The sequence below is a fragment of the Microcebus murinus genome, chromosome 26, assembly GCF_040939455.1.
Source record: "Microcebus murinus isolate Inina chromosome 26, M.murinus_Inina_mat1.0, whole genome shotgun sequence".
Lineage (NCBI taxonomy): Eukaryota > Metazoa > Chordata > Mammalia > Primates > Cheirogaleidae > Microcebus > Microcebus murinus.
Genome location: NC_134129.1, coordinates 6,043,963 through 6,059,022, shown reverse-complemented (window position 1 = coordinate 6,059,022; position 15,060 = coordinate 6,043,963). Strand labels below are relative to the sequence as shown.

General features: G+C 38.5%; 1 protein-coding gene across 5 annotated transcripts in view; it reads right to left on the bottom strand.

Moving 5' to 3' along the window:
• YTHDC1 (YTH N6-methyladenosine RNA binding protein C1) overlaps positions 1 to 15,060 on the bottom strand; it is a 41,685-nt gene that overhangs the window by 25,190 nt on the left and 1,435 nt on the right. For 4 of the 5 annotated variants that reach the window (XM_012760977.3, XM_012760980.3, XM_012760978.3 and 1 more), the window contains exons 2-3: positions 7,057 to 7,092; positions 1 to 102 (exon numbers count right to left, since the gene is read on the bottom strand). In XM_012760977.3, the coding sequence (XP_012616431.1) occupies positions 1 to 102; positions 7,057 to 7,092 (138 nt within the window). The remainder of the gene's footprint in view (positions 103 to 7,056; positions 7,093 to 15,060) is intronic. The other variant, XM_012760979.3, reaches the window with a different exon arrangement.

Genomic DNA, 15,060 nt, shown 5'->3' with positions numbered 1-15,060 from the left:
CCTTTTTCTCGTTTTTATCTTGTTCACTCTCCGGATTATACAGTTCATCATCCTGTTCTGGTACTTCAGTCAAAATATCATCTAGAACATTAAGTTCTCCATCTGCAAATAAAATGAAGAATTCATAGGAAAAAATCAGTATCATTACACATTTATTTTAAGTACTTACTAAGTGTGAGATCATAAGCCCCAAAGAGTTTTTATTTCAGGATTATGACACAAGATTCATTTCTATAAAACAATACAAGCTAAGCCGGGCATGGTGGCTCACACCTGTAATCCTAGCACTCTGGGAAGCTGAGGCGGGTGGACTGCTCAAGGTCAGGAGTTCAAAACCAGCCTGAGCAAGAGCTAGACCCTGTCTCTACTAAAAATAGAAACAAACTAATTGGCCAACTAAATATATATATATGCAGATATAGATACAGATAAATAAATAAATAAATTAGCCAGGCATGGTGGCGCATGCCTGTAGTCCCAGCTACTCCGGAGGCTGAGGCTGGAGGATCGCTTGAGCCCAGGAGTTTGAGGTTGCTGTGAGCTAAGCTGACTCCACGGCACTCTAGCCCGGGCAACAAAAGTGAGACTCTGTCTCAAAACAAACAAAACGAAAAAAAACAATACAAGGTAAAGGATATATACAGAGGTCTTCTACAAAGCTAGGAGTATACATCCCATAGGCTACAAAAAGATATAGTGGGGTACACAAAAGGATATTTATTTCAACTTTCTTTTTTTTTTTTTTGAAACAGAGTCTCGCTTTGTTGCTCAGGCTAGAGTGAATGGCCCTATGGCGTCAGCCTAGCTCACAGCAACCTCAAACTCCTGGGCTCAAGCGATCCTGCTGCCTCAGCCTCCCGAGTAGCTGGGACTACAGGCGTGCGCCACCATGCTCGGCTGATTTATATATTAATATAATATATAATAGTTACTAATATAGTTAGCCAATTAATTTCTTTCTATTTATAATAGAGACGGGGTCTCGCTCTTGCTCAAGCTGGTTTCAAACTCCTGACCTAGAGCAATCCGCCCGCCTCGGCCTCTCAGAGTGCTAGGATTACAGGCGTGAGCCACCGCGCCTGGCCTATTTCAACTTTTAATTTCTGACTTGTGATGGCTTTAAAATGTACACAATAATCAGTCTAGAAATACATGTGTACAATATTTTAATCATTTACCAAAATGTGTACTCTCCACAACAGTACAAAAGAAAATCTAGTAACTTTACAGTGCAGAAATAAGGCAAGTGCTAGCTTAATCAGGTAATCAAAGTTAACATCATCAATAATGGGACAAATCAGTATCACAGAACTCCTGTTATGATGCTCTAAGAAAAACAGAACAAATGCTTTTGTGATATTCCTATGCAAATTGCAAAATCTAACCCTACACACGAGGAAACATCAGACAAACCCAAACTGAAGAGCATCCTAACATGTCACTGTTATGAAACACAAAGACTAAGGAAGTATTCCATAATAAAGGAGACTCAAGAGATATGATAATGAACACAACCCATGATCTGAAATATAACTGGGAAAACTGGTGAAATCTGAATAAGGCTTGTAGATTAGAGTAAGTATCAATGTTAATTTTCTGAATTGATAGTACTATGGTTAAGTAAAAGAAAGTTCTTATTTTTAGGAAACAGTTAAGTATTTAGGGGCAAAGATGCAACACAACTGCACATGCAGATGTCTGCAACTGACAAATGGTTCTGAAAAAGAAAAAAATTGTGCATGTGTACATAGATTCAGAAAGGATAGGAAAAACACAATAAAATATTAACATTTGCAGAATGTGGTTGGAGAGTAAAAGAAAATTCAAAAAAGAAAAAAAAAGAAAATTCACTGTACTACTCTTGTATCTATACTATTTGAAAGTATGTCAAAACAAAAAGTTAAAAATAATCACTGATGTGCTACACAATCAAAAGTTGTAACCTGCAGGTATGGACTATAGAAGTTTAACTTGTTCAGAAAAGATAACTATGACTATATTGACATTCAAGGATCATGTAAACAGGAAAGTTTTGTTTCCCTACAACCACCCTGTCCAACAAGACAAAATAAATCTTAGAAATATATGCAGGTAACACTTTAAATTGATTTTTTTCTTTTCTCTCCAAAGAGAGGGGGAAAAAAACTTTGTGCTTTTTTTACTCATGAAGTATTTCAGAATTAAAAATGTCTTTCCAGGCCGGGCGCGGTGGCTCACGCCTGTAATCCTAGCACTCTGGGAAACCGAGGTGGGTGGATTGCTTGAGGTCAGGAGTTTAAACCAGCCTGAGAGAGACCCCGTCTCTACTATAAATAGAAATAAATTAATTGGCTAACTAACATATATAGAAAAAACTAGCCGGGCATGGTGGCGCATGCCTGTAGTCCCAGCTACTTGGGAGGCTGAGGCAGAAGGATCGCTTGAGCCCAGGAGTTTGAGGTTGCTGTGAGCTAGGCTGACGCCACAGCACTCACTATAGCCTGGGCAACAAAGTGAGACTCTGTCTCCAAAAAAAAAAAAAAAAAAAAAAAGTCTTTCCAAATTTAAGATGTAGCAAAGGGTAAGTATAAAGTCATGAAAACTGATGAGACAAAAAAGTTGTATTTATGACTCCAAAGCAAAAAGCAAAGCCCACTCCAGGTATGGCAAAGTTTATTAATTAATCTGGGGTCTATAAACAGGTTAGATGGGATTGAAATTTCCCCAAAGGGGTAAGAATCAGTGCCCAATGAGACTGAAACAGTTAATATAGGATATAAGACAGGAAATAAGCTTACACAAGAAATGGAAAAGGTTAACATTTTCCTCTATATTTGGAGACAGACACAGTTTCTATTTAAGAAGGACATCAGAAAACTACTGTGCCTAGAATGGCATAACAATTAATTTTGTTGGGTGGTATCAATGCTAATCTATATTTTACCATTTTCCTAAAATGAAAATATACTATAATGGATTTTTATTTGTATTTACTTTTTTAAAATGTTATTTAAAATCATGATATGCCAACCAAAAAAGCTTCTCTCATCCTCTAGATTTGTTTTCAATAAAGACAAAAGTCCCTCAAGATCTGAATGGTGACCTGGCGTGATGGCCCATGGCTATAATCCCAGCACTCTGGGAGGCCTCTGTAGCCTTGGGTTTAAGCAATCTTATTGCCTCAGCCTCCAGAGTAGCGAGGACTACAGACGCATGCCACCAAGCCCAGCTAATTCTTATTTTTTGTAGAGGCAGTGTCTCACTCTATGTTGCTCAGGCTAGTCTCAAACTCCTGGCCTCAAACCATCCTCCTGCCTTGGCCCCCCAAATTGCTGGGATTATAGGCATGAACTACCATGCCTGGCCAGAATCAAATATGTCTGCAGAAGACAAAAAGAAAAAATTTAAAAGTATCGCAACAAAATAGGCAATTAAGTAAACATAGTGCTACACAAATCTTTTCATAAAGTCACTAGACCTTAATTAGAAATATCACTCCTAAACCTGAATATTTACATGAAATTACGTACTTTATTTGTGCCAAATTTAATAAATACAGAATGAAAGAATTATGCAGGAGGTGAACTTAAATAAATTTACATTTTAAAAACATGTCTAAATCATGTTTGCCCTATAAAAAGGGGTATTACTGTTTTTAAAAAGTGTTAATGAATTTCAATTTGTACATTAATTGCAGTTTTATAAAAGTACCTACAAACTTTTGCAAGACAATTAACCAATCCTTAATAAAATACCTTCTCACTTTAACATTTTATCATCATCACATATATTATGTATACATACGATATGAAATAAATAAGGCATGTCTTATCATCCATTACTTTGAAGACAAATGTAAGTTCAAATTGACCAAATACATTTGTCTAATAACAGTGGGATATTAGTCTGGAGTTGCGGCTTTCTAAATCTACAGTTAAATTAGATGGGGAACATTAACAGCACCTTAAGCATAAAGAACACAAATGTAAAATGTAAAAGATCATATGCATGTAGATCAATTTTAAATTGGTGCACTAGAAAATTCTGTATTTCCAACATTAAAATGTCTTAAATTTATTTGGATATTTAAGATCAACTACAACATCCTCACTTGATGATATACACATTTTTATCCATATTATATAGTCCATGACAGCAATAAGCTGTGTGGTTGGTTTTATCACAAACTGACAAACTAAAACCTGCAGAATATGGCTCATGGCCTGTTTCTATGGCCTTCAAGAATGGTTTTTATATTTTTAAGGCTTTAAAAATAATAATAATAGGCCGGGCGCAGTGGCTCACACCTGTAATTCTAGCACTCTGGGAGGCCGAGGCGGGCGGATAGCTTGAGGTCAGGAGTTCGAAACCAGGCTGAGCAAAAGCTAGACCCAGTCTCTACTATAAATAGAAAGAAATTAATTGGCCAACTAATATATATAGAAAAAATCGGCCAGGCATGGTGGCACATGCCTGTAGTCCCAGCTACTCGGGAGGCTGAAGCAGTAGGATCGCTTGAGCACAGGAGTCTGAGGTTGCTGTGAGCTAGACTGACGCCACGGCACTCACTCTAGCCTGGGCAACAAAGCGAGAATGTATCAAAAAAATAAAAATAAAATAATAATAATAAAATTTTCCAGCCCCTGATATAAATGACCACATTTTTAAGTTACTTTTATCCACCACTGAAAGTAGTTACATATTTACTGAAATAGGATAAACAGAGGAAAGAGATTTGGAGGCAAGAAAATGCAGGTTATTGCTTAAGAGCTAGGTATTAAGGGCTGGGCGCCCTGGCTCGTGGCTCACGCCAGTAATCCTAGCACTCTGGGAGGCCAAGGAGGGTGGGTGGATTGCTCGAAGTCAGGAGTTCAAAACCAGCCTGAGCAAGAGCGAGACCCGTCTCTACTATAAATAGAAACAATTAATTGGCCAACTAAAAACATATAGAAAATATTAGCCGGGCATGGTGGCGCATTCCTGTAGTCCCAGCTACTCGGGAGGCTAAAGCAGAAGGATTGCTTGGGCTCATGAGTTTGAGGTTGCTGTGAGCTAGGTTGATGCCATGGCACTCCAGCCCAGGCAACAGAGTAAGACTCTGTCTCAAAAAAAAAAAAAAAAAAAAAAAAGAGCTAGGTATTAGGAAAGGCCCAGTTTTTTTGAGCTCAAGTTTCTTCACCTCTGATCATAGGCATTTAGAATATAAAGATCAGTGTTAGGGGGGAAAAAAGGAGGACAATTGTTTGACTCCTAATGGATTTTTCAAACTTTAAGTCTTTTCTTATGACTAACAGACTCTAATAAACCCTACCTGACCCAGTCCTTTTTTTTTTCTTTTAACTAATGGCTAGGCAACATAATATACAAAATCTGGTCCAGAACATAAAACAAAATCCTTTCTTTAAAACAATCCTTTCTTCAACAAAACAAGTACTAGCTACTGCTGTGTATCACCCCAAAACTTGGTGGCTTAAAACAGTAACAATTATTTTTGATTGTGGCTCATGGCTCTGGAGCTCAACTAGGGTCCCTCACGTGGCTGCAGTAAAATGTGGGGTCATCATCTGAAGGCTTGTTCATTCACAAGTCTGGCTGACACCTAGGCTGGGAAGACTCAAAGCAGCTGCAGCTTCTGGGGCACTGGAGCTCTCTGTGGTCACCTTCCAATACAGCAGCTTCAGGATAGGCAGACCTCTTACATGGTAGATTAGGATTCTAAATGTGTATCGCCAGAGAAAGGACCATGAAAAAACTCAGCACACTACCACAGTATTTTATTCAGAGGCAATCACAAAAGCCCACCCAGGTTCAAAGGGAACATAAATTACACTTATTATTGGGAGAGGTGTCAATATGTGGTGGAGGTTTTCAAAGCTACCACATATACTTAGTTTTATTTAACTGCAAGGATTTTAATTATATATGTAAGGTACGTTTTTAAAAACCAAAAACTGGCTTTAAAAGGCCAGTGTTGGTGCTTATAGTATTGGATTATAAGGCTAATGTAAGCTGCTTCCTCTGGCCACTTCCTTCATTAGCTTGAAAAAGTACACTTTACATACAATTCATTTTTTCAATGTAGAATGAATTAGTTATAAAGAAAGGAAACATTTTAATACTCTCACAAGCTATTGCTATTAAAGACTATAATCATCCTTGGCATATCTTTTTTGGAAAGAAATAATTACCTCTTTAAGAAATAAAGTAACATCCGCTAGTTCTAGGGTGACTTTTTAAAACTCCCTTAATAAATGTTTTAAATCACTATCTTTGTCTTGAAATATAATATTACTGATATCCTATGTAGAGATATGTGTACATTCAATTACTTCACAGTAGTAGCTGACAGCAGCACCCCAAAGAATGTTAACGGTGAAATGAACAAAGGTTTAGCAAATGCCAGATTAAAAAAACTTCTATAAACATACACTTCATGACTACAAAAATAATCCTAATTTCTATGAGATAAAGCAATTCACAGCTGTAATCCCAGCACTCTGGGAGGCTGAGGCAGGAGGATTGCTTGGGGCCAGGAGTTTAAACACCAGCATGGGCAACCAACCTAGCCTCTACAAAAAAAAAAAAAAATTAGCCAGGCATGGTGGCAGCTACTTGGGAGGGTGAGGTGGAAAGACTGAGCCCAGGAGTTCCAGGCTGCAGTGAGCTATGATCACACCACTGCACTCCAGCCTGAACAACACAGTGAGATCTCACCTCTGAAAAAACACAACAACAACAACCAAAAAAGGGCACTTCACAATGTAAGGGTTTTTTTTTATGTCCATATAGAGAACTATACTGACTTTAAAAATCATTTTTGAATCTCTAAAACTGTTTCAAAATTAAGATGCCACACCAATATAGACTTTTTTTCATAATGTGCCAGTGCTCAATGAAACAATACTTCATTCCCATTTAGAGCTAAAATTCAAATCCATCCAAAAGTTATACATTAGTAACTTACACGATAAATCCAGCTCTTGGATGCTTCGTGTTTGAAAATTCTAAGGATTTAATATTCAAAAACCCCCACTTTTTAAAAGGATTATTTGACCATTAAGGGGCCCAGATTCTCACCTGGAAACAACCAGCTGGAGCAGTCCTGATAGTCTTCTGTCAAGACACAGAGAAGGTAACATATGTCAAGGTTTTGCATGAGACAATCTGACTTTATACCTGGTGAATCAGCGTATTTACTATTACTGCGTGAACACATACCATGCCTGCTCTTCCAAACAAAACAAAACAAACCCATAATACTATCACCTAGTATATCAAGCAAGTACTTAATCTGTCTGACCCTAGTATACATATATGTCTGCAACCCCTGAATAACAATGATGTTAAACAACTTCAAATAAACTGAAGGTTCAGTTCAATAGACACTGAGGCACAGGGACATCAAACTCCAGTTTCTGAATTCAGTATATAATACTCTGTAAGGTAAAAAAGGCAGAACACTAAAGAGGACACGCCTACTCAACTCCAAATGCAAAGAACAGTGTTCGTCAGATTTTCCATATTTTCAAGAGGATTTCCAAACTCAAATTTTTAATTGGAACTGCCTAACTTTTAAATGTTGCTTCAATTAAAAAAGAAAAAACACAAAAAAACAGTTGGTTGCTAGCTTGATTCCTTTGTGAAAGTACAATCATGGGTGAATATTTTGCATTCACGTTACCTGCTGTATATGGACTGCACTGTTGTCAGTGATGTAAACTAGCACAATCTTAGTTACCACCACAAACTGAGTTTTGAGGAAAAGGTCCAGATTCCCAGGGTATACAAGGTAAAAGAAGGATATAAAAAGAATAGCAACCATTGTTTTTAAAGCCTGTTCAAAAACTGACAAGATGTTAGAAGTAACAAACCTAGTTTTTTGTTGCTTGATTGGGGTTTTTGTTTTAGGTAAACATGGGAACTTAATCTACCTGGCTTTCAAAGTAGTTTAAACATAGAAGGTTATGTACACAGCAAAACTCCAAAATGAAGCCCACAGAGTTCAACAGACTTGACTAAAATCTCAAAACTCTGAATCCGAATTCAGTGCTTGCTCTATTATACCCAAATTTATCTTAATCTTTAAATTCCAGGCCCAGGAAGGTCACAAACCTTAACTCCAGGGATATCAGTGTAGAAAATTACTTTATCACAGTCAATTTTTGATCCCAGAACCTTCTGGGTCAGAAGATATAAAGTATTATATTTATTTCAGGGTCCAGCATCAGACTTAGTATTTAAAGAAAGGTTAAACATACTACACATTTTATTTCCCAACACCCAAGTCAAAAAAGTACATTATACTTTTTTTACTTTAATTCACTTAATTTTAGTTTTAGTGGGTTTTGGCAATGGTGCAAGATTTCCTGGAACTTCCCCTTCTATTATCTTGCAATGTACACTTTACATTTAGACCAGTTTCTCAGCTACTTTTTGTCATTCAAAACTGCCATTCCTCTAAATCTGTGTCCTCAACCCCCAGACTAGGCAGGGACCAGTACTGGTCTGTGGCCTGTTAGGAACCAGGCCGCACAGCAGGAGGGGAGCAGCGGGAAGCTTCATCTGTATTTACAGCCACTCCTCATTAGCTCCCCATCACTCTTGCTGCCTAAGCTCCACCTCCTGTCAGATCAGCTGTGGCATTAGATTCTCATAGGAGGACCAACCCTACTGTAAACCGCGCATGCGAGGGATCTAGGTTGCGTGTCCCTCCCTTATGAGAATCTAATGCCCGATGATCTGAGGCGGAGCCGAGATGGTGATGCTAGAGCTGGGGGGCAGCCACAAATACAGATTATCATTAGCAGAGAGGTTTGTCTGCACCATAAATGTAATACACTTGAATTATCATGAAACCAACACCACCCCAACCCCCCTGGAAAAATTATCTTCCATGAAACTGGTCCCTGGTGCCAAAAAGGTTGGGGACCACTGCTCTAAATGAAGTTAAGAGACTTGGAGTTCCCAGTCTAGTCAAACTCCCAGTTTTCCCCAAAGCATACAACTGAAGTGTGTAAGAATAGCATTTTTAATTTTCTACCTTACTTCTATTATAGGTAAAACGAATACATGGGCATACCAATTACATATTCTATGCTTTACAGAGCCCTACCTAAAGTAAACTAGGAAAAGCAGTTTTATCTGAAATACTTACTATTGTGAGTGCCATAACAGATATACAACCATGTGCCACATAACTATGTTTGGGTCAACAATGAACTGCATATAAAATCATGGTCCCATAAGATGATAGTACCATATCTTTACTGCACCTTTTTTATGTTTAGTTATGTTTAGATACACAAATGGTTACCATTGTGTTACAAATGCCTACAGTATTCAGCACAGTAACACGCTATAGCATGTGCTGTAGTATATGTTAGTAGCAATGAGCTATACCATATATCCTATGTCTATAATAAGCTACATCATCTAAGTTTGCATAAGCTCACTCTATGACGATCACACAATGAAACTGCCTAACGTCTTTCTCAGAATGTATCCCCATGGTTAAGCAACACATAACTGTGTATGTATGTATGCATATAACTCTGTGTGTATGTATATATACAGTAGTCCCCCCCATCTGCGGTTTTCCTTTCCAAGGTTTATGTTACCCATGGTCAAAAAATATTAAACAAAAAATCTCAAAAATAAATAACCAGTAAGTATTAAATTATGTTGTTCTGACTAGCATTCTCACATTGCCCCACGCTGCCCTACCAGGGATAAGAATCATCTCTTTGTCCAGCATATCCACACTATCTATATAGGCTACCTGCCATCAGTCACTTACTTAGTAGCCATCTCGGTTAGCAGATCAAGTGTCATGCTATCACAGTGCTTAAGTAATCCTTATTTTACTTAACCACTTCAGTACCGCGCTCACCGGCCACAAAGCCTTGCCCACAGCCGGCACTCATAGTCTGCACGATAGTTTGTGCTGTGCATTGACGACGAATCCGTTTTGCTCTTGTGTGACGAGAAAAGCTTTAAAGCACTGAAAGCTTGTTTTACTTTACAGGCAGCTTTACTTGTAAATCAAAATAGGTAACATATACATATATGTTTTCATTATGTTATTTTTAAATGTTCACAATTTTATTTTGATAAATGAAAAATTAGAAAAGTCATATAATGGCTGTCGGCTAAAGTTGACAGCTCACTCAGCTGTGCGCCTTCATATCACGGCTGCTGCTAAAGTCGCTGTGCGCGTTCATCTGTGGCTATCAACTATAGTCGATGCTGGTACTGAAGTGGTTAATAATGGTCCCAAAATACAAGAGTAGGAATGTTGGCACGTTGTTATAGTGTTAACTGTTCAATTTCATTATTGTTGTTGTTAATCTCTAACTGTGCCGAATTTATAAATTAAACTTTATCACAGGTATGTATGTATAGGAAAAAACAGTACCAGGTTTCCCCAAAAATACGACCTTCCCATAAAATAAGCCCTAGCAGGATTTCTAAGTATTTGCACAATAGAAGCCCACCCCGAAAATAAGACCTAGTGATGGGCGTGGCTACGCAGCGCATCGGTACAACCCATGCATTTCATCGCGGAGTAGTCAAGAAGAAGTCAAGAAGATGAGCAGCCCTTCTCATCTGCCCCATGAGAGCTCTATTGCTTGGCATGAGAGATTGGGGCCAATAGTTCTAAAGGAAATAGAGTCGCAAGAAATTCAGGATGGAATTCAGGGTTTGGAGAGTTATGATGATGTTCCAGAAGACGACGACTTAACTCTATTTGAATCAATGTAGATTGTTGCGCCGTACTTAAAAAAAATAACACATCCCCTGAAAATAAGCCCTAGGGTGTCTTCTTGAGGAAAAATAAATATAAGACCCTGTCTTATTTTCGGGGAAGCATGGTATACACAGGGTGGGTTCTGTAACATTCATGGTTTCAGGCATCCACTTTGGGTATTGGAACATATCTCCCAAGGATTGGGCAAGGGGACTATTGTATAACTTAAACTGAGAAACTCTTAGCTTTGGATGTCACGTTGCATAGTCAGTTATTAATGAAGTCCAACCTTGTAATATCCATGGCATTGAGATAAAATTACCATACACCAGAAACCCCCTGATAACAAGAGAGACATACTCCTGGCCCTCATGGAGCTTCCAGTCTGATAAGATAGAAAAGCACATTACTTTGAAAATAGTAACTTGTTATATACTACACTTTGGATAAACTTTTATAACTGTTCTTTATAGAGAACTCTGTAAGAACTTAAGAAATAAAATTTATACAAGGCATTTATAACAACAGCAAAGATGTGCATTTCTTCCTTATATAGAAAAATGGCATTTAACACTAGTTAATACCAGCATTCTAACATCTTTCAAATCTACTTTTTGACAAATAATCACCACAAGAATCACCGGGAGCTGGCAATCTGTCCAATTACACAGGCTTCAGCTTCGAGGGATAAGTATTATAAAAGCTTTATAGAAGTTTATCTCTGCATATTACAGAGCTCACATGTAAAACCCAATTCAAGAACTCCATGAGCAAGAGTTTGACTGCTCTGTAATTAATATATAAAAGGTATCTTATATAAGAATATTAAGATCTCATATAAGGTATAAGATCTTATACCTTATTAGGTCATTACATAGGAAATGTCCAATTTTCAATCAAAAGTGTGATTTATTATACCTCAAACAAGCAGTACAATTAATCAAAGTATGCGCCTAAACTATTGAGAGTTTTACCATCTTAATGCTAGCTTGTTTATGCCAGCAGCAAAGAAGCCTGGGGAGCAAGTGGTGACGAAATTAAGAAAGGTGTTTTCTGGCCAGGCATGGTGGCTCACGCCTGTAATCCTAGCACTCTGGGAGGCCGAGGTGAGCGAACTGCTCGAGGTCAGGAGTTCGAAACCAGCCTGAGCCAGACCCCGTTCTCTACTAAAAATAGAAATTAATTGACCAACTAAAAATATATAGACAAAAAAAAATTAGCCGGGCATGGTGGCGCATGCCTGTAGTCCCAGGTACTACGGAGGCTGAGGCAGTAGAATCACTTGAGCCCAGGAGACTGAGGTTGCTGTGAGCTAGGCTGATGCCACGGCACTCACTCTAGCCTGGGCAACAAAGTGAGACTCTCTCAAAAAGAAAAAAAAAGGCGTTTTCCACAGCTTGCTGAGAATGGAAAATTTTTTCTTGCAAGAAGTGGTCCAAAGCCTGAAAGAACTGGTAGTCAGCTGGTGCAAGTTCTGGTGAATATGGTGGATGACAGTTTCCAACTCCAGCTTCTGTAGTTTGAGCAGTGTTGTTTGTGAGACATGTGGGCCACTGTTGAAGTGCAAGAGGATTGGCCTGTCTCTATCGACCAATCTCGGCTACTTAACCACAAGCATCCTTAACATTTCATCCAACTGACTGCAGTAGATATCCACTGTAATCGACTGACCACATTTCATGAAGCTACAATAGATAATATCAGTGCTGGACCACCAAACAGACACCATTAGCTTTTGGGGATGAACATTCCGTTTGGGACTGTGTTTTGGCACTTCATCTTTATCCAACCAATATGCTGAACGCTTACTATTGTCAAAAAGAATCCATTTTCCATCACACATAATAATACTGTATAGAAATGGTTTGCCTAGGCCAGGTGTGGTGGCTCACACCTGTAATCCTAGCACTGTGGGAGGCCGAGGCTGGAGCTCAAGGTCAGGAGTTTGAAACCAGCCTGAGCAAGCACAAGACCCTGTCTCTACTAAAAATAGAAATAAATTAGCTGGACAACTGAAAATATATAGAAAAAATTAGCCAGGCATGCTGCTACATGCCTGTAGTCCCATCCCAGCTACTCAGGAGGCTGAGGCAGGAGAATCGCCTGAGCCCAGGAGTTTGAGGTTGCTGTGAGCTAGGCTGATGCCATGGCACTCTAGCCCGGGCAACAGAGTGAGACTCCCCACCCCCAAAAAGAAATGGTTTGCCTTTATGTTGTGACAGCACAGAAAGGTAAGCTTAAAACAGGGGTCCTCAAACTTTTTAAACAGGGGGCCAGTTCACTGCCCCTCAGACTGCTGGAGGGCCAGACTATAGTTTAAAAAAACTATGAACAAATTCCTATGCACACTGCACGTATCTTATTTTTGAAGTAAAAAAACAAACGGGCAAAAACACCTGCATGTGGCCCTCGGGCCATAGTTTGAGGACGCCTGGCTTAAAAGATAGCTTCTCTTCCAACTCTCATTTAATGCATGTGATATCCATCTATCTGATCTATCAAGCTGATCTATCAAGTTTCTTTAACTTGCAGATTTGTTTCAAATGGTCCAATATTGCTGGAACAGTAACATCAAACCTTGCTAGTAATTCATGAATAGGTTGAGAAGGATTCTTCTGCTACAGCTTTCAGCTCATCATTATCCACCTTGGACTCAGGTCACCCCCATGGCTCCATTTCAAGATTAAAATCACAAGAATAGAACTTCTCAAACCACAGATGTACTGTGTGTTCATTAGCCACATCCTACCCAACACTTCATTGAGATTTTGAGCTGTCCGTGCTGCACTGGTTCCATGATGGAACTCATATTCAGAAGTAACATGAAATTTTGACTTATCCATGGTTTCACAAAAATTGCTCCAAGAAAAAAAAAAAAAACTTGAAAGATACTCACAAGCCAAAATGTGCATTTACGAGACTGAGGCTGTATCTTCACAGTAAAATAAAACAAGTGTCACAGTGAAATGTCAGAGATATCAACTGTCAAACTTAGTACTCAGAATATTTCATATTAACCTATTAAGAAGGGACTTAAAGTTTGTGACACGACTATGATTCTAACAGTGTTTATCTTTATTTATAATTTCCTAATGTTTCATATAAAATAACTGATGAGAATAAAGTGCTTAGATTCCCACTTATTTAAGAGAGGAGTTGTCAAGTATTGATTCCAATTCTACAATCCTAGGGGAATGACAATGCTCAAACAACTAATACACCCTGTGGGTTATTTCAGAACTCTTCCAAAATTAAATAAACCAACTCCAGTAGGTATTTGCTAGCTCCCTCACCTCAGCCTCACAAAGTGCTAGGATTACAAGTGTGAACCACTGAGCCCAGCCCATATCATATTTTTTTTTCTGAGACAGACTCTCTGTTGCCTGGGCTAGAGTGCCGTGGTGTCAGCCTAGCTCACAGCAACCTCCAACTCCTGGGCTCAAGTAATCCTTCTGTCTCAGCCTCCTGAGTAACCAGGACTACAGGAATGCGCCACCATGCCCAGCTAATTTTTTCAATATATTTTTAGTTGGCCAATTAATTTCTTTCTATTTTTTAGTAGAGATGGGGTCTCACTCTTGATCAGGCTGGTTTCGAACTCCTGACCTTGAGTGATGCTCTCACCTCAATCCTCCTGCCTTGGCCTCCCAGAGAGCTAGGATTACAGGCGTTAGCCACCTTGCCCAGCCAGGAAGTTCTGTTATGGAAATTAAATTTTTTTAAAAACTAAACAAATGTGAAGCAAAAAATACCCTTTCAAAAGTTGAAAAATTTATCCTATGTATTACTAATAGACAACATTACCACTTCCCAATAACTCTTCTAAAGTTTATGTACTTGGAGTACATTATCATCACTGAATCCATGTCAAAAACAATAATTTTAAATTTAGTTTTCTTCTTCGATATGCATTATTGCGTCCACAGTATTACCTGACTTCTAAGTATGTTCATTGTAACAGACAATAAATTCTTGAGAAGTAATGAATTTCACTCATTTTTGTATTTGGTTTATCACGCCTATCACAATCACTAGACTCCCATACACACAGCTCATAATTTACACAATCAAATGTTTAACTACTGAATTCTTACTGATTAAGATAACGTATTTTAATAGCTACTAATTAAAAGCATTTTCCTTTATTCACTAACACCATACAACCCTACGTTCACATTCTTCCTGGATTTCTCAAAAAAAAGGGGGTGGGGGAGATTTTTAGGATTCAGTTTAAGTATGGAAAATAAAACTGCAATAATCCAATCAACAGACTGCTTTAGGATAAGGGCAATCCTTAAGCATATTCCCACCCATCCCACCTCACAAGCTTGTCC